At 42.2% G+C, this 27,927-nt stretch overlaps 1 protein-coding gene across 2 annotated transcripts in view; it reads right to left on the bottom strand.

The window, feature by feature from the left end:
• Nucleotides 1–27,927, bottom strand: part of fam172a (family with sequence similarity 172 member A) — a 158,812-nt gene that overhangs the window by 63,226 nt on the left and 67,659 nt on the right. The window contains exon 8 of one of the 2 annotated variants that reach the window (XM_022192641.2): nucleotides 20,891–21,010. The exons of the other annotated variant lie outside the window; for it this stretch is intronic. Within the exon in view, the coding sequence (XP_022048333.1) occupies nucleotides 20,891–21,010 (120 nt within the window). The remainder of the gene's footprint in view (nucleotides 1–20,890; nucleotides 21,011–27,927) is intronic. 2 annotated transcript variants of the gene reach the window in all.

Raw genomic sequence — 27,927 nt, forward strand, 5'->3', positions numbered from 1 at the left:
ACACATGGCGCAGACACACTACAACACATACACCCCCGTAAATCCCTACACAACAACATTGGAAGAGGGGCACAAACACAAACACACACAAACATGTACACATTGAAAGCATGCGTAGACTCGGCAAAGACAGTGGCAAGGGCTAGGCAAGGGAAAACAAACATTAATGCTGACCAATGCTCTCACAGTCATTTTTCTCATATCATCACATATAATCGTATAATGTAACATATAATAACCAGGGGATTCACCACGGGGAGGATGTGTGTGTGCTGTCTCTCCTATTTCCATCTACATACGATATGTTGCTAAATGATCTCAGCTCAAAGTAAGGCGGACAGGAGGGATAGAGCAGCGGGTTCAGCGACTTTACCTATCCTATCTGTGACACACACGCACAAATCACACTCATCCCACTTCATCCCTGGCTGTGAAAACACAGGCAGCTGGCCCCCCACGTTCCAACACCCTCCACAGGAAGAGACAACACCAGCGTTTCCTGTGGCTTTGAAGCAGCGGTCCCAGGTCCCCAGTCGGTCCCCAGTTTCCTTTGTCTTAACCGCAGGAAGGAAGCCCTCTGTAGCACGAGGCCACAGGGCCCTAGGGAGCGACAGGGAGTGTGTTTGTGTATGTGCAACCTTTGGTGTTGTGGGAGTGTGCAGAGGTTTTGCTCACTGAGGTCATGTGCATTTACTCGCAGGGTTTTTTCCCCTCCGACTCTCCAGTGTATGAACTCTGGTTGTGGCAGGGTTGTAGAGGTGGAGGGAGAGAGCAGGAGAAAACTGCAATAACTTCCTCCTCTCTTTCCTCTTTCCTGTTCTTGGCTGTTCGCCAAATGCATGATGGAGAGAAGATGAGGGAGAGAGAAAGAGAGAAAGGGGGGATGGCGGGTGGAGCGACAGGGCGAGAAGGGGGCAATGCTGAACTGTGTGAGTGACACAACCGGACACAGGGCAGTGAGAGGTGGTGCGTGTCCGTGTACGTGTCGGGGAGGATTCTGTGTGGGTATAAACATGCAAACCACACACATTAGTGCACACACTCAGATGCACGGAGATACACACCAACATCAGTGGGGGTGGTGAGGAAAAGGAAGGCCAATAAATATTTACTGACACAGCAGAGGTGGAGAATGGTTGTCCACTGGTGGAAACAAAAGGCAGAGGATGAGGAGCGGCGTGCCAGGAAACCTGCCGGCTGCGGGCGCTGTGCCCCGCTTGTGCCCGCATGGAAAACAAGAGGAAGACGGGAAGAGAGGACAGAGGAGAGAGAGAGAGAGAGGGCAGGGATGAAGGGATAGAGAGAGGGAAGAAGGAAGGGATGGATTGTGTTGTGGGTAAGAGAACACTCATAAATAATAGTGTCCTGGAGAAAAAGAAACTGCTGTTCACCTAATAAAAAAATATGATTTAGTGTCTTCAGGACAGAGTTGAATGAGAGTTTCAATATGTGGGGGAGTCGGTTTGTGCATGTGGATATGTGCTAGGAAGCATTTATTTAAAAAACACTTTCTCTCATATTACTTTTCATGTTACTGTTTGTAGCTCTCTGCACAACTGTCTTCATAATCAGTGACTTTGTTGTTCCTGCTAGTGATATAAAATTCTATAAAATAATAATGAGTCCATGAACTTTTGAATTCCTGTTGGTTTTCACTTGACTAACAACTCTTATTGTGGTGGCATTATATTCAAATCATATCGACCAGATAAGCCAAGCAACTCTTCAGACTTATGGCCCCACATCATAGTTGCTGCAGCAGAATTTAATTAATTTCTTATTAACATGTGCACCGTGTTAATAATGTGAGCTCCCAACAGTTTGATCAGTTTACATTGTCACAGTGAAGACTGCTAGTCATTGCTCAGGTTGCTCCAGCAATGTCACCAATACCCCTATAATATCCACACTTTAATGGTACTGACAAAATGAAGAAGTAGACAAAGTTTTCAAACATTAACAGTTCAATGTATTTATGTATTGTCTAGCAAGAGCAATGAGAGAGATTTTTCAAATGGTCATTTCTAATTAAACGTCACTAAACAAAGTCAAATTATGGCATATTGACTAATTAAAATCCAAGTGAATTAGAATGCATCTTAGTTAAGAAAACCGGCCCAAGGTATGAAGAGGGCAATGCCTGAAATCATTGGCCATATTAAAAGCTTTGGCCCACGGAGTGAAACGAGAAATAAACTTTTGCGCACTAAATACAGTCCCGGCCTCCTCATCACTGCTCGCCTTTTCTCTCCCTCTCTCTCTCTCGCTCTGAAAGTGCTTCTTTCTTGTCTTCCTCCCTGTCTCCCAACCCTCTGGCAATGCTGTAAAATAGAAACCTAACCTCAATATTTTCCCTCACGGTGCTGGGACTTGCTGGCCCATTAAATTCCCCTTCCCATGTGTCAGCTTGCACATTTCCACCATGAAATTTTCGTATAATTAAACTTTCTTAATGATTTATAAGCTATAATAATAGCCGTAAGTATTTCAGAGCAGGTTAAAGGGACAGCCTTTAAGTGTACACCGGGGGATGACCCTGTTTTAACATAGTTTCGGATGGGTGATTCTCGGCTGGAGACGAGGATGGATAAGGGCAGGGGAGAATGGGATTGACGGAGGGAGGGAGTGAACGAGAAGTGGGTGGAGGAGCAGGCTGAGACCTTTGGGTTGTAACTCAGGGTGATACTGACATCGAGGAAAACCAAGGGCTCCCTGAACCCTGGCAGGGAGGAGGCAGCTTACCACAGACAGGCAGGAAAAGATACACATGGAGAGCAGGCGTAAGCAACAACAGAATCTGAGCAACTGCGAGAAAAATGCGGAAAACTCTGAGCGAAGAGATTTAGAAAGATAGACACAGGTAGAAAGAGAGACAGACTGAGGGTTGAAACATCAGATAAAAATAAATCACAATGTAAACAGAATGCAGAAATACGTACCAAACTATATCACAACACGCATAAAAATGTCTGTTTAAAAAAAAGGAAAAAACACTATGACGCACATCATTTTACAAAAAACAAATTCGACTAATCCTGCTGAGGCACACAGACACTACTAAACTGGCAAAGTTTACTGTAGACATCTTAAACAGTAAGAACCAGTGTCTAAATGATGGGCAGAAACAGTTTGTACGCATGTTCTGGGGCACACACACAAACACACACACAGATGTTTGCTCTCTGATGCCTCTCTGATGGTGAGGCTGATATGATTGCCACTTAGGAAATCAGTGTGTTTTCACACCACTCTCAGCTCTGCCAAAGCTAATGTGTTAAATATCCATCGGGTACTGCTGTCCATTTCTAAGACGCACAGACACACGCTGCCTTAGGGGCTGATAAACACTGATTCCTTGTACTAACTGAGCCCAAAGTTGGCATTCAAGCCAGCATTTCTAAATTGGGGTGTAGTGAGAAAATTTCGACAAGAGATGATGTGGAATTTTCACTCTATTCTTCTAAATTTGTTGTGAGGAGGCTGAAGTAGAGCTAAATTTTAACAGTTGAGCGACTTTTTTTTCCCACTTTGCTTGTTATCAAGAAAAGCCCTTTTATTTTTCAGTGGTCACAGTTACAAGTTACATACAAATTGACTTTATGCTGCACAAATCAGCTCATAAAGTTAAGCTACTGTATGTGTTTCAGAAGCGGCTGACGGCAAAATCTACCAAATAACTCAGTGGACTGTTTTTCACCTTAGCTGTGATTGGGGGAAAGAGGAAGAGAAAGAAAAAAAAAATCCCAAAGTGCATGCTGCCCTGCACATAACTGGCAAATCAGGTGTGTGTGTGTGTGTGTGTGTGTGTGTGTGTGTGTGTGTGTGTGTGTGTGTGTGTGTGTGTGTGTGTGTGTGTGTGTGTGTGTGTGTGTGTGTGTGTGTGTGTCCCTCCAGGGCTGCAGGAGTTGAATTCTCAGGGGACATGTTTTGTTTTAACTTCCAGGCCCACTCAGCCCATCTCTACAAAGCAGTATGGACAAGTGAAAAAAAAGTTTTGGGGGGGAAAAAAAGATGAGAGGTAAAAGACAGTGCTAACGAAAGTGACAAAGAGAGTCTTCCTCCCTTCAGTTATCAAACTCTGCTCCTTCATATTTGCTCGTCTCCTGTGCCGAGGGGCAGGGAGAAAAGAGAGAGGCCCAAAAAAGAAAAAAAAAGGTTCTGTGAAGCCCCTGTACTCAAAGGAAGGAGAGAGTGAGGGAGGAGAAACTACAGAAGGCCAACTGAAATTAATGGTAATATATAACAATCTGAAATTAACTTCTCATTGCCACCAGCCATGATTTAAAACAGCTTTTTAACGAGTGGAAAGATGAGTCAGAAAAGAAAGAGAAGAAGAGAGGGTTGAGGCCATATTACAAATTGGACAGACTGGGGGAAGCTACAAGTTAATTTGCCCCATCATGTAAAAACTTTGCAGTTCTCAAGGCATACTCACTTAAATTATTATTTTTATGCCCAAAGTAATCAAGACACAAGACCGAAAGATAAAAAAATAATACTAATGTAGGATATAAGAAAATACAAAGTAATTCAATTAGTTGATTTAATAGGCATTTTAAAGGGGGAAAAATGAATTTAAATTGTACCATAATGTTCTGTTGGATCAGACTTAATAGCAAAAACAGATTGTCAAAAAAGCAAAACAAAAAGTAACAGTTCAAACTTTTGGTTGTATTTTAGCCAGCAACCACGGGAATCCTTCCTAAAATTAATGAGATTCTGCACATTGGTGTTAGAAAAGTATTAAATTAAAAATGATAATAATACTAATAATAATATACTAACAATAGGTGACACTACATATTTTAAATACAAAGTAACAACACTCACATGTAGAATCAGTTACTTTTGTTCTTCTACTATTCTTTACAAGTGATTGAGAGTGTAGTTTAATAAATTATGTGATCAACAACCACAGCATTACACTTTAGTACTTAATAAAATTACACAACAATGATTCCCTTAATAAATTAAATGTAAAATTTACAAAAAAAGCACACCAGTTAAAGTTCTTTTCAAGTGATATTGTTGATTAAAAACAAAGCCTGAGAGGAGGATGAGGTGCACACACACACACACACACACACACGGAGCACACACAATTCAGTATAAAGCATATTATTAATCTTATGAAAAAAGCAATTAAATCAAAGTGGTATAGAGCCTCAAGCTATGAGGACTGTCAATTCTGCTGGAAATGCCACAGAAGATTACAGTTGGGTTTGTGGATTCCATGAACCCTTTTTTGATTAGGGAGTCAATTATTTCTTATTACTGAAGATGCTATTTCGGAAAAAGACCTTGTCAGTCAATCATGCAAAAAGTCCTCGAAAAGCGTGAATAAACCGCTAAAGAGAGAGGTGGAGGCAGGGTGGGGGGTGGCACTGACCCTTTTCCCTACCCAAACTCCTACTTGTAGTGAAATTACCTTTTAACTATTACACCTCTGTCAGGTCTTTGTCAGCGTATGGTAATTAGGGCCTTCAGTGAAGCGCATTTGAAAAGAAAATATATTTATTAGTTTATCTCAGAGAAAGGCATTTACCCAGAGCTGAAGGTAAGTTTGAATGTGGTGATTATCTTGTCATTTTCAAACTGTTTTTTCTAAGTGTGTGCATGTGTGCGGTAGTAGGTGTTTGTGTTCGTGCGTGCGTGTCAGTGTTGAGTGAACTGTCGCAGATGATGCCAGGTAGTGTGCTGCCGTGTGTGTGTGTGTGTGTGTTTGGATGGACAGACACATGTGCATTCATACACACATATATATATAATATATATTTATACAAATGTGTGTGTGCGCGCGCGCGCGTGCGTGCGCGTGCGTGCGTGCGTGCGTGTGTGTGTGTGTGTGTGTGTGTGTGTGTGTGTGTGTGTGTGTGTGTGTACTTTGGCTGCATTCAGCACACTGATAGGCGAGCACAGCACATTTCTCCCGTCCTCTTTGTTCTGTGTTGGGTTTGACACCTCTAAACAATAACAGCGCTTCACTTCGCCCAGCCCCAACCCACCACCATCCACACACTGCATGGACGGGAGCTGCCAATTAGCACTATCAAACACCCCTCATCAGCTGTCTGCTTACCATATAAAACACAACAAATCAATAATTCAGAGTTTCCTTCAAAAACAATCACATTCATCAGCAGACTTAAGGATACATGAGGGAAGAGAGCATTTATCACTAATTACACAGTATGGCTTGTATGTATAGGAAAGATGTACAGAAAACAAACAAAAAAAAAACTACTGGTGTGGCCACATGAAGTGGAGCGACAAGCTCTCAACCAGCAGAGTAGAAACAAAGATCTGAATCCTCTCTGTCGTCTTTCCAAGTCTGGTGTCTTGAACTGATTTTGGGGCCGGCTCCTCCTTGACCCGACCCGAATCCAATCGAGGTCCCTTGTCTAAATTGCCAGGCTTTTGGATAAACAAGGCAGCTGCTCTCATGCATTATCCTTTTTTCCTTATACAGAAAAACTCTCCAGTGTGAAAATGCCCCGGCCTCTCTTTTTTTAAGTTTATCTACCTTTGTCTAATGCTGTGTTTGCCGGCCAATGGGCAGCCAGATGATATGGTGCGACCCAGGGGACAGAGGCCGACGTGGAGAGAGAGAGACATGGAGATGGGGGGCCTGTCATGGAGAGAGGGTCTCTGAGGGCCGGAGGTGAGCAGAGGTGACTGGGAGATGACTGTCGCTCTTCTCGGTGGTCCAAGACCTTTTCATTAACCCACACCCCTGGGCTTGCCAAACAGAAACAAGGGGTGAAAGTGAGGACAGGGGGATGCGGATGGGTGCCGAGCACTAGCCCTGATGACCACCAGAGACCTGCGGCCTGCCTGCCTTCCTGCCTTCCTGTCTGTCTGAATGCAGATCTGTGTCATCCATTACAGACAAGGGACTGCTTTTTAACGAAATGCAAACACAAACAGGAGCACATGCATGAGCACACAGACAAAGGCAAAACACGCGCATGCAAAAAATACATATGCATCAAAGCCTGCTAAGGGAAAGAGAGGGGTAACAAAGGACAGGCAGTGCCCCCTAGTGTTTTCATCAAAGAGAACTCAGACCAAATCAACTAACCATCACCCCAAGCGAAGAGACAAAAACAGTTGCGAAAGGAGAGCAAAGGGAAAAGAGAGAGGTGGAGAGAGGTGGGAGGTGAAGAGGCTTAATTCATGAGAGAAATGGCTTCACATGTGGACGGCACAGGCAGGGAGATGGGTGAGGAAGGTGGAGGGGGCAAGACACTGGAGACAGGCAGGATGGATGAAGAAGGGGTGGAAATTAACAAGCGGGTTTCGGTGATGGGGGGTGTATTGTACATGTTAGCTGGTTGGTGGAGGGGGGTTAAAAGTTGTGTGAGACCACCAAGATATTTTCAATGTTCAAGGCCGCGGGAGCGAGAGAGTGAGAGGGGGAGAAAGGGAGGAAGAGAGGCAGGCAGGCCATGCATGAAAGCCAGTGTCAGAAGAGTCCAGAGGAATCGCTGAGTGCGAAGCCATCTAATAGGAAAGCAGAATATATATGAGACAGGGACACACACGCCGACTGTGAATTACAAAGCCCCCTGATGTAGCCTCCTAACTGATCTGAACATGAACTACAAACTAATGACTAACATGATGGGGTTAAAATGAAAATATACTATTCTGTCACTTTAGCTTTTTGGAGTAAATGCAAACTCATGCTTTAACAGCAGGATGAGCCATAACCTGGATGACCGAGAATCTTCACACACATAACATAAAAACATTTGTATCCAAACATGAATGTGTAGAAAAAAAATCTGCATGTGTGTGTTTTTTGTTTGTTTGTGGATTTTTTTTTTAACTCGGACAGCACATCCAGTTTCAAATTCCCACCATGAAACAAGGCCTACCCTTCAGTGAGTTCCACATTCAGCTCCGAGTCGGCTAACACATCAAAGGCTGCTCTACACCAGGAGTCTCTCGCTCGCTCTTCTTCTCCCTTCCTCTCTCTGCCTTCCTTTGGTCTTTCATAACCCCATCGTATTTCACAGCACATAAAGCCTTAAAATGGCACATAAAACAGTTCATCTCTTTTCACTGTCAGCTTTCCAGGCTTAAAAAATTAAATATGTTTTACTGCAGGTACATAACTAAAACACACCCCTGGAAAAAATTGCCATAAAGGATTCAAACTAGGCTTTCCATAAGTATTGGAGGCTACAGAATCGGAAATAGATCAGATGAATAGCCAAAACGGGGTATACAAAGCTTAAAGCGCAGAAAAGACAGAAAAACATGATGACTGCATGATTTTCCCTTTTCCATGACTCCCATCATTGTGTTGTCTGTTAAAACACGGAAGATATGTGAAGAAAACAAACCACACAGTCTGCAAGTTATGCATTGATACTGAAAAAATTCTCTATAAAGGGTAAAAAAAAAAAAAAGAGAAGTGCTGTGACCCTGGAACTGAGCAAAGCGCAAAGACTACAGAATACCAACACTGCATTCACTGAACTTTCAAAGCAGTGAAAGACAGAGCGGGTGATAGGGGTGGGCGTGGATGAAGATGTAGAGTTTGGATGAAAAAAAGAAAGTATAGGAGAAGATGGGAGACACAGGGGCAGCGGAGGGAGAAAGGGTTTAAACTTCAACCCTAAAGTCACTGAGTTCACTGACATTTGCACCAGGATCCGCCGAGCTGTGCCTCGCAGCTTTTCAAAAATAACACTTTCTCTCCTTTCAGTTCCTAAGACTTATTCTTCCTTCTACCTTTGCCACAGAATAAGACCATTCACAGTCTTGAGGGCAGAGGAAAAAAACACACACAGAAAAGCAAACTGGATTCAAAGTGTTGAATTCGATTGATGCTAGACAATCTGCAACCCTGTGCGATCTCAGGATTCCTCTCCTATATTGTATGCATTCTAATGGCAGAATTAACAAGGGGGGAGGATAAAAAAAAAGACAAGTGACAAGTGATTCATTTGAGCTGTCAACATGTCATCTTCAACACATTCAAACCTCATGTCAAGCACTTGTATTCCCTCTCTGGTGAAGGTGACCTAGGTCGTAACCAGCTGACACACACAGACACAGCAGGTGAAAGCTGGAAACATCGCAGTGGGAACAGAGAATGCGAGACAATGAAAGGCAAGTTTGAGCAAAAGGAATAAGAGGAAAAACAAAACAAACACCAAAAAAAAAAAATCTTCTCGCAAAAACACTTGGAGATACTTCCTAAACGTGCATTTTCAGGGAAGAATAAAACAAGCTTTTTGCAGATCATTCATGTGGCATTTTAGATGATATGGAGACAACAATTCCACTTTCACACAAAATAAACAGCACTGTAGAGATTAATTTGTAATGCAGCAAGTAAGAATTGTGAGAAAGATGAATCATTGAGGAAATGAGTGGCTTTGGACTGAGATGTTTGTCGAAAAAGACAAATATAAAAAAAAAAAGGTGTGTAGGAGAGAGAAAGTGGGGTCAGTCTCAAGTGAAGGATCACAATTCTTGGCAAAGACTGCAGCAGCAAGTTCAATGTGAAGTTGAGGTTAAGAGAGAGAAAGGAAGAGAAAGTGACTGAATCAGAAGCAAAGGGGAAGAGCAAAGAGTAGGCGAAAGACCATAGGTTCCAGAGCACGAGATAAAAAGAAGAAAACGAGAAGAGGAAAGTTTACAGATAAGTGGTAAGAAAGAGCCGAGAGCGGAGGGGTGACCAAAGAAGCACAGAGAAGTGTGACAGACGCAGAAAAAAAAAGCAACGGGGAGTGGTTTGATACTTTTAAAAACAGGAGCAAGGGGCAAAGGAAGAAGGACTACGTGAAGGCGAGTTTGGTTGCGAATTAAGAGGAACGGTTAAAGGAAACAAATGACAGAGAGGAGCGAAAAAGTGGACAGCAATGGCCAACAAGCATTAATGAGCGAGTGAAAGACCGAGAGAGGTCTGAAGTAGAAGAGGGAGAAGGGAGCGAGACCTTGCCGCTAAGGCAACGAGCCGAGAGGAACGAGAAAGGCAGACAAAGCCGCATACTGCTTTCACAAAGCAGAACAAAGAGAAGAGGTGCATCATGGGAGTCTGAGCCTTGCGCCGCCACTGACGCCATGCTGGATAAACACACAATGGCACATATGCGCAAATCAAAACGCAAACACATGAGCCTTAATTTAATACTGAAAGATACAATTAGATGATAAGACCTCTGAGTTATTGTGAATAGAAATTTACGGCAATGAATTCTCTAGGAAAAACAGCTGTGCTTCTTCAACCTCAGTACAAGTCAAGACTATGCAAAACTGCAAAGATTTTCTAAATTCACATCTATGGTCACTAGTGCTTTATAAGCACATGATACCCCACACATAGTATACAATTAGGGTCTGTCAGTCATAAACATGGTTACAAATCCAAACAGAAAACTGAGATTAAAATTGATTTCCAAAGAGCATAAAACATGCTGCACAACAGGGAAAGTCCAAGCAAAGCAAGACAGCATCCTCTCTGACCAAGTGTATAGGTGAAGAGAAGGAAACTGTCCAAGCAAGCAAGAAAGAAAAGGGGAAAAACAAAGTAAGACAGCACAGAGGAGAGCTTTCGCTGCAGCACACTGATACAAGCAGACCAGGGTTGAAGCAGAGGGTGAAGATGAACAAGAAGGGAGGAGGGCTACTCAGGTTCAGCAGTAATTCAGGTTTGAGTGAAAATGGTAATATCTGTCAGTGTGCTGGATTTTGTATATAATATTGCAAACCCAATTATTTACATATATGGATCTGTGTGTTAACTCATGTAAAAGTAGTGCACATCATTTTATTGCATTTACTTAGTCTAGCAGCTTAATCAATCGGGCTGAAAAACTGATGACAAAGGGGTGGCATGGGAAAATTGGTCTTTATAGTCTTAGCATCAAAATTCAAAGAAAAAATATGCAAAATTATTAAGATATTGGCTCTAAAGTTTTTCATCTATCCACTATGACTCCTACTTGCCCCTCTTTTTCTTTTTCCTCTCTTTTCTCTCTCTCTGTCAGCCTCTCTCCCTTCCTCCGGCAGGTCTGATATGCCAGAGCTGCAGCTGAACTCTGAGTAGCACTGTCTCCGGGAAAAAACAAAGTGATCAATGTGAGAAGGCACGGGGCGCTCATGGACAGGCCAATCAATGGTGGAAAGAACCTTGCCCAGGGCCTTATGCAAATGGAAGCACGTCCTGTAACCTCAGGAGTGAACATGCGCACTAGATCAATGGGACAAGGGTAGAACCTTACAGCAAGATCAGCCTCAGCCAGTAAATATGTAATGATGAATCCCTTAAGATTTAACTGAACTCAAATGAACTTCAACTAGCTCTGCGTCTTATATCATAAAGTGGTGAATAAGACCCTGTGTTGAAGAGGTGGGGTGTGGGTTGGGTGGGGCAGGACAAGAGACATTAAAAAGAGCTGTTGCACAATGATGCACTGAGGACAGATGGATTTTGCACTTCCTTTTCACTAGGGGGGAAAAAAACCCAGGAAGACAAAAAGGTTAGAGGAGACTTATGAATAGTCACCTCAACAATACTTGTTTGAGATGTAATGATTTTCAATTACATTACCATGGCAACATCTTTGTGTTTTGAAAAACGAAGGAGAGGAGTGGGTAACCGTGACGACCTGGTGAAAGCTTGCTCGGCCATTTAGCACTACGGATGGTCAGACCAAGGACTAAATAAGACAAACTATTCAAAACGAAGAGCTGACATTTAGTAATGTCTTCATATACTGGAGATTGAAATTGGTATCAATCAAAGGCTTTCACAGACCAATTAGAAGCAGCGCCTTCATTATATACAAGGTAACTGTGGCGATGGGAAGGTGGATAACTTTTCTGTCTGTATGCAGAATGCGTGTAGAAAAATTACATACTGCAACTTAGTGAATTGTCAATGAAAAAAGGGAGAGCTTTTTACTCAAACTATTACTACGAGTGATAGAAGATGGAAAACGAGAAAGAGAGAAGACAGAAAGAGACATTTTAAATGACATAAAAGACATAAAGAGAGAAAGAAGGGTTCTTGAACTGACGATGGAAACTGCAATGTATGTAGGAAGTGAAGTCCTGAAGAGTATCGACTGTTCCTGCATCTTAGCTTGAGGTGAGAGCAACAGCTCCCTGTCTGCCTCTGGGCGGCTGAATGCGCTGTAGGAGAATTTGATCAAAACAAGACATATATCCCCAAGATTTTAAAAAGTTTGAAAATAACAGTGATGCCTTGAAATTGCCCTTGGTTGTTGGCTATGTCTCAGACAACTTTTATACTGTAACCATGGACGAGAAGGTAGGGAAACAAGAAAAATAAACTGTACTGAGGCATACTAGTGTCTACCTATCTATACCTGCAGCATTCCTGAAGCAAAGTTCAGGGAAATGGCTGTTAAAACGCTCAACACATCACTTTCCTCAGAGCCTCTCTTGACAGTCTATCTTTTCGGCATTGAAACAGTCCTCCAAGCAAATCTGTGTTAAGCCACTAACTCTATACAGGAAATTACTAAAAAAGAGGAGAAAATACAACTGATCAAAATCCCATTGCTGTCGACAGTATAAGTGGTATGTGATAACAGAAGGATACAAGGACTTACATGCATTTGTTTAATGCATAGAGACTAAATGTGCCTCATGTATTATATAAAAACATTCCTGAAATCTAGTTCTTTCATTGATAAGATCACAACTCCTGATTAGTAAGCTAGCTAGCTAACTACCTACTAGTTGTTGCTACTTAGTGACACACGAGAAACTGTCTGACAAGAAAATAAAATCAGAGGACTAGCAGATGCTAGCAGCAAAGAGGACACATGATAAAGGAGGATACCTCAGTGGACAAATAGGATTCACTCGGTATTTTGGCAGAGCAAAGTGGATTCTTGCCAGCTCTAGCAACTGTAATGCTTTTCCCTTTCAGTTTACCACGACAGCACAAAATAATCACACTAAAATGAGGAATGCAGTATATGTAAGACAGAGGCAGATGCAAAAAATAAAAATAAAACAAAAACATCAACAGATGGTGCTTATATTCAGAGATCTTGATTGTTTTGCAAATGGACAAAAATAAAATGAGACAGAATTAATAACGAAGGCGACTGAAAAATGTAGTAAAGAACACAAAATCCATTTCCCTAATTTTGGAAGGAATAGCAGAAGAGAGACATGAGGTGAGCAAAGTATTTTCAACCCTTCAGTCCTCTCTGACACCACAAATGCAATCTAGAAACCAAAGATGCTCCTGAAACATAGAGAGAAACACCAACAAAGGTGAGAATAATGGCAAAGTATTGAAGGGAATACTTCACAAAGCCTATTGTGCGAGTATCCTTTTCAGGCAGCAAACCCGCTGTAATTTGGTCTGCGTCATCTGCCTCTAGTCACAATGCAGCACTACAGCTTTGAAATGGATGGCAAATGAAGGCCATTTGTACATAATCACAGCAGATAGAAGAATTCAGGAGCCCTACAATGTGTTGTTGAGGTGGAAAGAAAGACCTTGGTCTATCTGTGGCAGCGAGCGCAGCTAAGGTTTGGCAAGGGAGGTCTTTTTTTCTAGAAACAAGCAAATCAATTCAAATCAAATCAGCTTGCTAGCCGTGACATTTAAACAGTTCAATTTACATCCTTATGTTAAGAGGAGAGGCGCTCTCTAAGATTCTATTCATTCACAAAGAAATTAGACGGCTATATTTCAGCCGCTTAATAGAGCAAATATGCTGTAGCTGTACGGAGGAAGAAACCATGTCTTTTCATGGTGTACAAAGGGCCAGGCATTGTCTGTCATTACAAGCGAAGCACAAAAACACAGACAGTGATAATATACATAATATAGACAGGGCTAGAAAACAGCACTATGCCTGATATGCATGCATTACCACATACGTGCACACACAAGTCCGTACCAAAACGTGTGCACACATGCAAATCCACATACACACTTTGTCAGTGGCGATGGTGTATGTCCTGAGGGCTGCTGCCCTGCTGTGCAGGCTGGCAGGCACTTTTGTCATGGTGGTCCTTTTGTTTCACATCAAACAAAACGCCACAGCTTTGCATACGGCTCCACTAATTTCTGCTAGTGTGCCCCAGCCATTTATCATCGCCTCTCACCCTCTCCTCCTCTAACGTGGCTCAGATAGCTGCTCTCCACACCAAGCTGTTCTGCTCAGGACGATACAGGCTTCTCCAGGCTAGGGCTGACACACACAAACGCGTGCATATACATACATGCATGCACACAAACACTCCACAGACCCATACAATATGCACGCACCCATTTGTAGACATACACGTGCACATAAGCACACGCAGACAGACATACACGCAGGAAACTGCACTACAACTGCACCGCTTGCAAGCCCGCCAGCTATGGAGAACCTTGAGATAAAAACAAACCTTCTCTTCATCCCCTCCAGAAGCAATAGACAGGCTAGCACTCTGAGTTTCGAAGGCGGGCGAGACATGCATACAACATTAGATGAGGGGATTTTCACAGCATTCGAATGGACGACTTCATTTGTCAACACATGGAAGTGATTTTTGTGTGTGTGATGATGAACTCAGGTGAAAGCTGCACTGGTAGTTAAAGAATATTTCTGATAAATATAAACGAGGGACTTAGTCAGATGCAGTTTAAAGGAATACTCTAGCACTTTGGAAAAATAAGCTTATTTGCCGTCTGACTGGAATTTAGATACTGTAAGAAGATCAATATCAATTTTGAATTGGTGCTAAGAGGAACACACAAACACCTGAAGGAGAGTGAAAATGAGTGACTTCTGGCTACAACAAAACATCCAATACCTTCAAATTTGTGTCATTTGTGTTGTGTTTGCCAACAAAGTGATCACCAATCCATCCGAGAATCATTTGAACTTTGCTATGAGTTAAGAAAGACAGAATATTTACTGTAATGGTAAATCGACTGCATTCACAACTGCTGACTTCAAAAAGCAATACATAAACAGCTACACTACAGGCGTTTCAAAATCGGGTTGCATCATACACGAGGAGAATCTTTACAGGTTTTTGTTCTAATCTCAGACATGCACACACTACAAGACTGGAAAATAATGATAAATGACACACTAGAGAATATTATTGAGATTATCATGTCAGAGGGAGCAGTCAGGGAGCAGTACGCCACCTCACCTAATCTCATGGTGAAACAGACGTAAACAAAATGGAGACTGTGGTGCACAGCTTGCCGTAATATTAATGACATAATGCTGTGAGAACAAGCAAAAGCAAAAGCAGAGGGAAAAATGAGTCTGGATGAGTAAATGGTTGGGAAAATGCAGTCAACACAGGTTGCTGTTTCTTCAGCGAGAACTGTAGGTGGGATTTTACCTATCATTTTTAATATCTCAAGCTAACATTAGCCTCAAGGGCTGGAATATTTAGCGTTGACTGGCAACAGTGTGTGCTGCTGAATGTGCTTCCATGATAATCATAACCATCCTGGTTTAAACTTTTAAATATCAAACATGTTTAATATTATCGATGCTGCCCCCACAAATCTAAAAGAAGTTTGGGAGGTTTAAGACTGCATCTATAAGCCCCTCACATCACCAAATAATTTGAGCTGAACATCAGTTCAGACGAACATCCCAGATAAGATTTTTCCTCTGATCAGTATGGGTGAAATAGAGGTAAATTGGCCTCAAAGTCGACTGTCTGAGACCAGCATAAAATAATTTGCACAAACTGCATCAGTTGCATTCAAGGCAGCCCAAAAGTGACCACACCAAAAAAAGACATCAAGTTTTGTTTACTGACAGATGGAAAAGGAGATTCATCACAGACACACAATTTGCTAAATACAGAACACAGGACAGCAATCAGCAAAAGTACTTTCAAAAGAAGGCTGTCTAGTAGTGCTCTCAGAGGACAAGTAGCATTGAAGTAATCTAAACCACTTCTCAGAAGGGGAAACAAGGCCAAATGCAGTTGATGGGCTAAGACATACCGATGTATGTAAGGAGCTGGCCAGGAGAGACAGTGGTACACAGTATATGGAGTCCCAATAAAACATATTGTATGGGTGGTGTTTTACCATGTTGACTACCTGGCCCAAAACAGCTCCACGCTGAACAAGGAAAAGTAGGCCTCCATTCTTCAGAGACATTTATGGGGCACAAGACTGAAAATCTCAAACAATCCTGACATTGCAAAAAAGGTCTTTGGAAGATTGTCATATGAAGCTGAAACAACATAGGAAGGATTTTTGCAAAAAAGTCCCAAAGCTCAAGCGCATGCTGTCATCAAAGCAAAAAGGAGGTATAAAAAACACTAAGATTCTGAAACTCATGTACGTAATCTATATGAGATTTGGCTTTTTAATCATTGTGAAGCTGATATTGTCATCTACTATTTGTAATAAATTCAAAACTAATGCAATGTACACATATCTTTAGAAGCGATCTCAGAAATTTGGATCCCACTGTATGTACATCTCTGTGATTTTACAGAGACATGCTGTAAAATGAGTGAAAATTGGAAACAGTAATGTTTGCCCAGCGCCATGTGTTCACTGGGCTGTTACCATGCCAGTCATGGAGCTATACAGACCACTGCCAGACCCGGAGTCCTGCACAGGGGGCATAGTTGGCAGCAACCCTGCCCTGAGGGTCACCACAAGTGGGAGAGAGGAAATTAGGAGGACGAAGGAAATGAGGACAGGAAACAGGACATAATGCAGAGCGGATTTTGGGATGTCACATTTTGTGCTGAAAGGGCTCAGTACATATAGTAATAAAGATAGCAGAAGAGAAGTGAGAATCCAGAAGACTGACTATGCAAACAAAGCAAAAATGAAACAGCTGCATTGCACAGGGAAATCACAATGAGCTTGTTTGGAAAACTCTCTGTGGTTAATGAATAGGAAATCTTAACGAGACACAGACAATACAGTACAACTACTTTTCTCACTTGTATTTCAACTTGTAAATGTGATCAAGTGCACACAATGGCATGGAAATGAAGTCCACAAGGAATGAAGAAAACCTCCGTATCTATCCGACTCACCAGCATCTCTTCCCACATCTGACACCTTGCCACATCACACATACACTATACACACACACAAAACCAAAGATGGTAGAGAGAAGACGAGGTATATTCATTATAGATTGAAGCAGATGGCACTATACAGAAAGTGTACAGAACGATATTCTGCAAGCATGCACTGTATGTATGCGATGTGTTCACAGAGGGCACTTAAAATCTGCAACCATGTTTTTGAGGGGCTGTTGTGGCGGCTGGCTGGTTGTCTGGTTGGCACCCACACATTTGTGTACTGGGAGACAGATGCATTCTTACATAAGACCTTATATAATGCTGCCCTGTCCTATCCAATAAGAGTGCTCCTTTTTCACTCTGTGAGCGGGGAGGTTAGTGCGGGTTAGACAACCCTTCCTCAACACAACCACCACTGCTTACACTTACATGTCCACCCCCCTAACTCCTGGCAATGAAGAAAGATGAAAAGACAAGCTGAGCAGAGGGAGAGATGGATTTGGCCCCCCGCTCTCTATGGCTCGATCCCCTTGGTCCCCTCCTCTCTCTCTGGTTTGTTGTGAGATTTTGTCCTTGGGTGAAGAAAGGATAATGTGAACCTGGAACCTAAACAAGCACCACCATTTAATGCATGTGTGTTTTGTGCATGTGCTGGAGAAACAGTGAGAGAAAGCTAGTCCACAGCAGGGTGAAAATTCCTTAAACTTTGAAAGGGCTATAGGAATATTAAAAACAAAGTAGGACAATTGAGGGAACATGATCCATGTTTACAGCTGAGAGAGACCAGAGGAAGGAGCAAGAAGGAACGGGCTGGCCAAGCATGAAAGCAGATGTCAGAGGAGACTAGAGATTAAGAGAGAGATAGCAGGAAGAAGAACATGGAACAGAGATGGATGGATGGATTCTGTGATCGCTTAAAAATGATATAGAGTGGCAAAGGGTGAAAAGAGTGGGGGTGAAGTGGTGAAAGAGCGCGCAGCATCCCCCTGCAGCACAAGCCTCTCTTTCTCTCTTGCGCTCTCATTCAAAGGCAGTTAGTTACTCTTTGATGTATCTATAATTAGTCAGTACACACTGTGAAGTGTTTTAAAAGAATCAAATTGCATTGAAACACTTGAGTGCTCTAAACAGGGGCTAACATGCTCCGCAGCAAGGGGAGCGAGCAGGAAAAATTAATGGCGGGCCTTTTTGATGTGCTTGATCAGAAATGTATTTATTAACTGCAAAGGGGAGTAGTAATTAACCCACAGACAGCTTGTTTTCTCTGGGTCTTCTCATGTGTCAAATGGTTCATCCCGCAAGGCTCCACTCTGCACTCGCCAGCTCATGCACACACACCTCCCATCCCATCCCGCTGGACCACTTTCTCCTCAATTAAGTAGAGTGTGCGTATGTGTATGAATGTGTGTGTGGCTTTATGTATCTCCGTGTGTGCATGCTTATGGTTAAGGATTGCATAAATACAGCAATAACAAGAAAGAAATGCAAAGTGGCTGCTTTAAATCCCAAGTGTAATTTTATATATTATTCCTGTAAAGTATGTGTCTAAGTTTGTGTGCATTTCAAAAAAAAAATCCAAACAGCCTTTATGACAATACTCTGTCACATATATAAACATTCCTACTAAAAAAACCTAGAGTGTAAAAAGGCACAAAAAACTAAAGATTGTCTTCAGAATTGGCACATCTGACTTAACCACATCTAGAGACTTCTCTCTTTCCACTAAGTTTTTGATAGATATAGGTGGGCAATTGAGGGAAGTGAATAAAAACCGTAAATGTGTAAATGTGTTTGTATTAGTGTCAGGTTGGAAGAGGTGAAGGAGTTTTGACACAGATAGTCAACAGAAGCTGCTATGGCCTCAAGGGAAACCTGACAAGGACACATTTGAACACACCGTCACCAAAAGCAAACACAGGGATCTTTCAAGTCTCTGTTTTGATTTTATTTTTTCCATACTGCATCTGGTATGAGCTATGCATTTATATATGCACATACTGTACGCGGATTCGTAAGAGGGTTTTCACATGATGAGGACATCACATAAAAGAAAGCAGTAAGAACCTCACTGAGGCCTTTACAGAGAGACAGAGAGAGAGAGAAAGAAAGCGAGAGAGAGAGTCTGACTGAAGGAAACACAGAGAGACAGAAAGATACAAATAGAGAGAATAGCTAGTCTTCGTCACACAGTGAGAAAGCCCAGGAGATTGTGAAGCTGTCACGGACAAAACACTGCATGAATATTTAGCAGCCAAATTAAAATTACAAAATACAAAACAAAAAAGAGTAGGTGAAAGAAAAAGAAGGAAAATAAAATATCCCTGCAAACACCAGTGGGACAAGTGCCCACCTTTAATCCCTCACTAGCTGTATCCTCATTGTGCCCCCTCCTTCCTTCTTACCTTCCCAAGAAATGAGGTGAGATACGTCCTAAACAATATGGAATGTAGATATAGGGACTCCAGATCAAGAAACTAGCAGACTTGCAATGTAGCCCAGGTCTGTGATCACAGAGAGGCTTGCAAACAAATCTACACAATGTGTTGGGTAGCAGAGCTTAATGCAATGTAGTCCTTCACAGTTACAGCACTTAAAATGCTACGATGCTATTGCAACTAGCACACTAGGCTAACGGTAAGTCTGGCACTGAGCCTAGCAAGCTGCAGATTGGGATTGCTGAGATTTCAGAAAACAAAAGCATCTTTTTTTCTTTTTTGCATTATATCATGCGTAATCAAGTTCTTTGTGCACTCAGCAAACAGTACAGCTGTGGGTATCATGATCTTCAAATTAAAACATTATATGAAATTATATGATACAATAAAAAAACGAAATACAAAGCCACAGCAAGATTTTAACACTACCGAAACACATTACCAACACAGTGCATGGCTATGATAAATCAAGCAGCAAGTACTAAGTTAGCAGGGTGCAAACATAAGCATGCCCACTACCTGCTATATCTCTTAAATACTATACTGTCTTGGTCAGGATAAGTCACCACAATGGTAATGGCTATCTGCAGACATAAGCACTATTATTACAGTAGGTAACTCTTATTAAAACACTACGAGAAGAGCTGGAGATGATCAATATGTGATGCGCACTCCCACTAGACATCACAGTAAACCAAAGACTAGAAAATAAAACATTAACCTCAGAGGCCTCCATATAACCCACAAAAGACACACTGTAGGCACATTTAGCTGAAGGGTAGGGTTATAAAGCCAACAAGCTGGCCAAACTTTTATTTTCACCCTCCCCAGTGCACCATTAATTCTGTCAAGTCCACTTCCCTCCCACCATCTTTCGACCTATCCACTGTCTCTCTAAAGGCTGAGAGATCTGCATGCTCTGCAGCAAATCTGGTTCAACAGCAACACTGTTGTTGTACTGCCATTCCTTCATTTTTTATCCAATCCACTTCTTTCCCCTCTTTTCCTGTTGTTCTTGATGTGCAGAGGAGGCAGCTAGTGCCCAAGGACAAGGATGAACCAGATTGTTTACAGAGGCAGCACTTTCTCAAAGAAACTAAATGCATTTTATTTTTAATCGTTCCACGATGTTTCACACACTATCACTCTGTTGTCTGTATACCTGAGGTGGCCCGTGCTAATACTGCTCTGCATGTTCGTATTTATGTGTGTGTGTGTGTTTGAGACTTTGTTGTTCTTCTACATCCTAATGTGTGTGTGCGTACATAGGTGTTGTGTTGCAACCTGGAATTCTTGTTTGCATACGAGTTAGAAAATGCAGATTTTTCAACATGTATGATAGTGGCCGCTCTGACAGGAGTGTATTGTGTGTCTCAAAGCCTCTTTATGCTGGTGGGAGGTAGGAAAGACTAGCGGAAAACTAAAACACTCACCAGCTCAACTAAAGACAGCCCTCCATAGCTGTGGGCCACGATGAAGACATTTTTGGCTGCGGCTTTGGACACAAAGTGGTCCCACACGTACTGCACGTGTTCCTCGGAGGAGGCGTTTTCCTGCAACACAAAAAATAAACTCTAATGTCATATCCATAACAAAGAAATCCTATATGCTTGAAGGCTGCCGACGTACTCAGTTGTGCAACTACAAAACATTTAAGATGTGTCCAGCCAATGAGAGTGAAGCATCAATAGAGTTTAATAACTCTATTGATGCTTTAATGCTGCAGCATCAAAACCTGCACCCTGGGGCCAGCCAAAAAGAGAGAAATACAAAAAAGTGGTGGTAGCCTGAGGTGATTTCTACAAAGAGCCACACTTCAGCAGATCAATAAGTCTTGCATATTGCAAATGCCCCAAATGTAAAACTCAATAGGCAGGATGACGTAACATTTAAATCTTAATTTGTACCCCGCTGCTGAATCGATGGGCCATCTAAACACCAGTAGAGGCATAATGGGAAGACACTAGGGGAAGGTCAAAGGAAAAAACAACAGAGACATTCACATGCATATACAAAATACACTCACTCAGGCACAGTATTGCAATCACAAATGAATACACCTATGTTCTCTCCATCTGCATGTATACAGCTGTACTCACAAATGAGCAGGAACACGTAAAAAGAAGACATGTTTAATTAACCTGAGATGTAAGTGCTTATCCAAGGCTGGAAAGAACAATAGTAAAAGTACAGGCGAGAAAAGGGCAACCGTTAATGAACTTGTGACATTGATTTTAGACTTTGATTTCCCATCAAACTGTCTGGTTCACAATAGAAATCAACAATACACTCCCAGAGGAGGTTACACTACACATGGTGCCTTGCTGACTAGAAACACCTGTATCCTACACCCCAAAACCTCAACATATTGTTACCATATTGGATGCAAACATGCTACTTACACATACATGCAAGCATACACATTTCTCTTAATTAGCATATATATTCATAGAAAAATTCTCAAAATAAACAAACAAATGGCCCATAGAGAATGGAACCTCATCTGTTAATTGAGTGTCAAACTGTTCATTGTGAAGGTAGGTGTGAAAAAAGAAACAGCAATCAAAGGCAAAGGACAGTGAAGGTGTCTGTCTAGAGACTGTCCCGTTAGCTTCACTAAATGTGCCTGCATTTTACAAACACAGTAAATTATCACAGAAGGCTAATTTACTTTAACATTCCTTCTCTTAAAGGTGGTAATTGAGGAAAAGTGTAAAACACACACGCACACACGTACGTTAGAGAAAATATGATTTAAACTTTACTTTTAAAACAAAGTAAGCCAGCTTGTGATGTGCTGTTTTCACTTGCATGCATCTGTGTGTACACGTCTGTGTGCGCTTGTACTATTTGATGATGTGCTGATGTGTGTTTTTGTTGCTGTGTTTGTCTTGAGGTAAATTAACCTGTCAGAGTGTTTGTGTTTGTGCTAGATTAGCATGAGGGGGTTGTAGTGTCAGCACCAACCTCCATTCACAGAGTGTGATGCAAGAGCAGGCAACTTCACTCTGCCCTGCCCTTCTGCCATCAAGTGCGGTGCATTTGCCCGTGTGTGTCTATGTGGTATCCGGCATGTGCTGAGTGGATGGCTGAAGCAGAGTTGTCTGTCTGAAAGGCTGTGACATCAAAGTACTTTGAAGTCTCCCTCCTCTCTCCACCACCATGTCACCCTTCATCTGCGAAGCCCATTTCATTAGCCTGCCTCTCTTCCTCATTCTTTCTACCTTCTTTTCTCCTCCACTGATGCCACCTGTTCTTCTTTGCACTCCCCCGTCTCTTGTTTTGTCCACTTCTCCACCTATCCTTTAGTGACAACATCTGACAAGGAGACATCAGGCAAGGTTTTGGTATTGTACATAACACTTCTACATGTTTGTGCATGTGACATTTACTTCATAAATAAAGTCCAAATACCTGATAATAGACAGAATGTGGCACATGAGTGATAACCGACAACATACTACTTTTTAGTCAATGTGAGATGAATGTTTTACATGTTTCTATGCTATTAGCAATAATAAAAATTAAATAATTCAACAAAAACATTGCAAGGTTAATGTCTTCATGGATGCAAGGTGTGGTGCTATGCTCCTGACTCCATCATTCAATCACACACACACACACACACACACACACACACACACACACACACACACACACACACACACACACACACACACACACACACACACACACACACACACACACACACACACACACACACACACACACACACACACACACACACACACACACACTCTTTGCCAGTATCCTCAGCAGCAGGCAACAGCGTGACTGACTACCTGGCATGGCAGTGTAGTGAATTATCTAAACAGCATTTGCATATTGTTGCAATTATTTCCTGGGGTTAATTCGCTGCAGTGGAGCACACCGCCCTGCGAGACTGGCTTCCTGTCACAAGCTCTCACACAGTGTCTTAGTTTATTTATTTATTTTCCAGAGTTTCCCCGCACTGTCTTTTGTATTTGTTCATGTGTCGCGGTGTGTTTGTGTGTGTGTGTGTGTGTATACTATGTGTGTGTGCACCTGCCAGCACCGTCACAATAGCATCCCAACTGCACACCTGTTGCCAGCATCCTTCAGCCATGACTGTCAAGGGACATTTGAGGGTGTGCACTGTTTGTGTATGTGTTTACTGAATATACAGGGATCCATACTGTCCCCCCAGAAAATATAAAATACAAATATGCACCTGAGACAGTCCCAGGACCAAACAGTCTCCAGATGCTGACAGCTAAGTATTATCAAAAAGAAAGAAAAATTGCAGCGATAGAAAGAGAGAGGGGGAGATGGAAAGAGAGAGAGAGGGAATGAAAGAGAAAACAGTCATATACATCATACATACAGTATATCTGTGTGAACCTAGACAGCATTCTATGGAAAGAGTTCGACAGATTCTTTAAGCTGTGAACATGTTACATCACAAAGAAACACGCACGGGCATAGACAACTACATGTATGTAAACAAAACTAAGGTGCATTATAATTTTCTGAAGTTATCTTCATCACACAGCTTTCGATTAAAGTGACAGTCATTGGACTCACTGGGTAGTTCAGTCAATACAGTAAGGGATACTGCAAACTAAGTCTTTGAGAATTAACCTAACATAAAGCAACACATGTAATATAACACAGATGCAGCCAATTGGTCTTCACATGGTTAGTGAAATGGAGATGATCTGAGTACAGTGAATGCTTCTCAAGTGACTGTAGTATAAAGACACCAGACTGGTGAATCAGTACTCCTGGCTATTGCTACATCAGGAAGACAAAAAGAAAACTCCAAGCAACTCAGTGAAAAGGTTACTGAAAAGCATATGTGAAGGGATGAATACAAGAGAACATTCAAGTCACTGGATATCCTTTGGAGTACAGTTACAGTTAAATCTACCATTAAAAATGGGACGGAACATGGCACATGTTTATATGTGCCTAGAGCAGGCAACCCTGAGTCCTGAGTGACCATGCAAGAAAGAGACTGGTGAGGGAGGCTACCAAGACAGCAATGACTCCACTAAAGAAGTGCCAAGCTTCAGTGGCTGAGGTGGGAGAGACTGTACATACAACTGTTGCCTGTTTTTCACCAGTCATAGCTTCATGGGAGAATGGCAAAGAGAAAGTCACTGCTGAAAAAAGCTCATATTAATCTCAGCTAGCGTACACCAGAAGGGATGTGGGACACTCTGAAGTCAACTGAAAGAGACTTCTTTGGACTGATGAGACCAAAATTAAGCTTTTAGACCATCAAGAGTACACACTGTGCTTGGTAAATAAACATCGCACATCAGCACAAACACAACATCGCCACTGTACTGTAAAGCATGGTGGTGGCAGCATCATGATGTGGAGAATCTTCTTGGCAGCTGGCTCTGGAGGGTAGACTTAGAGGGTAAAATGAATGCAGTGAAGTACAGGAACTTTGTGGGTGGACTTGAAAAGCGCTGCTCACTCATGATCCCTTCGCAACCTGACAGAGCTTGAGTAGTTATGCAAAGAAGACTGGGCAATATTGCAGCGTCCACATGTGCAAGGCTGATGGAGATCTATCTGCTGAGGCTCAATTATCAAACACGTATTACACACATTTTAGATTTTTAACTAATCACTTTGTAGAAGTATGTGTTCACTTAGACATAAAATAGTTTTTTTGTGGTAAATTCTTGTCAAAAAAGCCACAAATTATTAACCAGTAATAAATGCTGAAAAGCAATAAAACAGGAAAATTTCCTAGGGTGAATTTAAGCACTATATATATTGCACTATATATTTACATAACATTAACGGCTGAGTAGGTCAGATTACTAAAATACAGTGTGGGCAAAGTCCCTGCTACCTAATCAACACAACTCTGATTTTGTGTTATACATTACATCCACATTACAACTGCTGCACAGCATTGTGCATGAGTATCTACTCCACTTTCAGTCCATAAGTGGTTCCAACTGTTAGTCATTTGTTGAATGTGTGTCTTCCAATAGTCTACTTTCAAGAATTTGTTCAATTTTGCTGTTTCCATTACTTCGACAATAAAACTTACACTCCAGTCAAAAGCCACACCTAATTGCTTGCACCCAAGGATACACACAAACAGGCATGCTCCACTACATGCACACAGATCGAAACTCGCACACACACACTCTCTTGTTTCCTCTAAACTTGTCCGGTCCAATACTTGCCCTGTGTTTATTCACTGTAATGAGAAGCAGGGAGAGGAGAGCAGAGGAGAGGAGTGCACTGCAGCCAGAATAACAGCCCCAATGCCAACACAAACCCAGTGTCTGACCAACACAGGAAACAATGAATCTAACAACATCAACACACTCTGACAAACAACCACTGCAGACCTCCCTGCTCCTCCCTCCTGCTCCTCCTCTCCAAGACAGAGGACTTCAGAAAATGTCTGTGGAAGCCGGAATTTCTAGTTGGGAGATGCTGTGCAGCGTAGACCGGAAGGAATCTAGTGGATAAGAGCCATTATACTTTTTACACTAAGAAACCTTTCAGTAAGAGCCAGAAGTGTCAGGACAGTGTCACGGGATCCCAAAACAACTTTATTGGGTTTGGACTCTTTTGCTTGGGCAGTGCTGCTTCCAATCTCGCAAAAATGTCAATAGGTATTTCAAGGTGTTAGAGTGACAGCTAAAGGAGAAATCAAAAGTAATAGAAACACACATCACGCAACAATATTGTCCCAGAGTTTCTTTCTCCAAAGAAAGAGGCAGAAACAAATTACTCAAATTACACAGGAGCTCTCTTGCTCTCTCTTTCTGACTCACTCACTTTCTCTCACACACAAAAGACTGGCCGACCGATCTCTCAATCTCTCAGTCCCCTCGTGCTCTCGGGCCACACACTGAGTAAATGCAGCCCCAGTCATTATGGTCTTTAATATGTCCAGCTCAGCACAGAACAGGATTGTTTTCATTTGGCCTAATGATTAAATATTAAATAAGCAATGCAGGTAATTACATGTTTGGTATTAGCAAAGAGGTTATTAGAATGAGTTAGTTTATGTTTGTGTGTACATGTGCGTGATTGCGTACATGTCTCTCTGCACACAATTAAAAAGTGGACCTCGACAACACCTGTTTGCAATTGCATTCTAATCAATGTCTGGGACGTGTAGTCCTTTGCCATCCCTTTCTCTTTTTTCCCTTCCCCTCCCATATCTGTTTCATTCTTTACTCACTTTAAAGGCAGACAGAGAGCTGAGGCGAGCTGGAAGCTGTCTGGGAGCTGATGGGTCCGCTAGAGTGGGGGAAAGGAAGGTATGGAGCAAATTAGCAGCAGAGATGGGAAAATAATGACTGTGGCATTGTGGGTAATTAGCAGGTATAGTACCTATGGAGAGTTGGGAATATAATGATGTGAGAAAGAGACAGAAAAGGGAAAATGAGGTGAAAAACGTGTGCAAGACTACCAAGAGGGGGGGAAACTAGGTGTGTGTGCCCGTGTGCGTGTGTGGTGAGAGAGATGTATGTGTAGGTATGTTATTTGACTTTGCAATGAGGGGATATACAGAGTGAGAGAGTGAGTGAGTGAGTGAGTGAGTGACAGAAAGAGAGACAGACAGACAGAGAGGGGAAGGAGCAAAACTACAGCGTACATGTCGTCCCACGTGCAGATTAGCGTGCACAGACTGTATACAATAAAATAGCATGACCTTGGCAGGGTCAGTCTGCTCTGACAATATTTGCCAGGGCATTGTTTCAAATCAATAACTCATTAACAAAGTACAAAGGAAGTTGCTGTGGGTTTGTGAGATTCTTTATTAGAAAAGAGCGTCTGTGGGCCAGAAAGGTCATCGCTGTGACATCTCGGCTAGCCTCGCGCTGCCGACCGGATTGTCAGGTGAAATTACTGCGAGTCATTAATTGACATAAGGCAAAGGAGAGCGGGCAGGCAGACAAGGCTGTGTTTGTTCCAGGATGACCCTGAGGTGCTGTGCGTGTGTGTACCTGTGTGTGTGTCTGTGTATGTCTTTATTCGGGTCAGCCTGTATCCACAACAGGGTTGTGTGCAGAGAGAAAAAGAGACAGGGAGCTCAGTGGGTGGGGAGGTGTGAGGGAGGGCAGGATGGATGTGTTTGATGGTTGACCTAACTAGAAGATTGGGAGCAGGGATGTGAGACCAGCTACACTGGTTCTGCCTTGAGCAAACACACAAACACACAGGTGTGTGTGCATGTACAGATGTTATGTACATACCCAGAAAATGTTCACGCACACTAACAAGCACAAAATCTAACAGACTTACTCTCCTTTAAATCTTTCAGAAGCCAAATGCTCTCACTTACACACTGAATTCTTATAGAAGATAAACTTGCAGTTCAAACACACCTCACACTAAGGTGTACTTGTACTGTGTTCTTAAACACGAAGACTAAACTCCTAAAAACAGATAAATGTGCACACAGGTCAAAGATTTTTCAATATCACACACCGAAATA

Source organism: Acanthochromis polyacanthus, chromosome 7 (genome assembly GCF_021347895.1).
Source record: "Acanthochromis polyacanthus isolate Apoly-LR-REF ecotype Palm Island chromosome 7, KAUST_Apoly_ChrSc, whole genome shotgun sequence".
NCBI lineage: Eukaryota > Metazoa > Chordata > Actinopteri > Pomacentridae > Acanthochromis > Acanthochromis polyacanthus.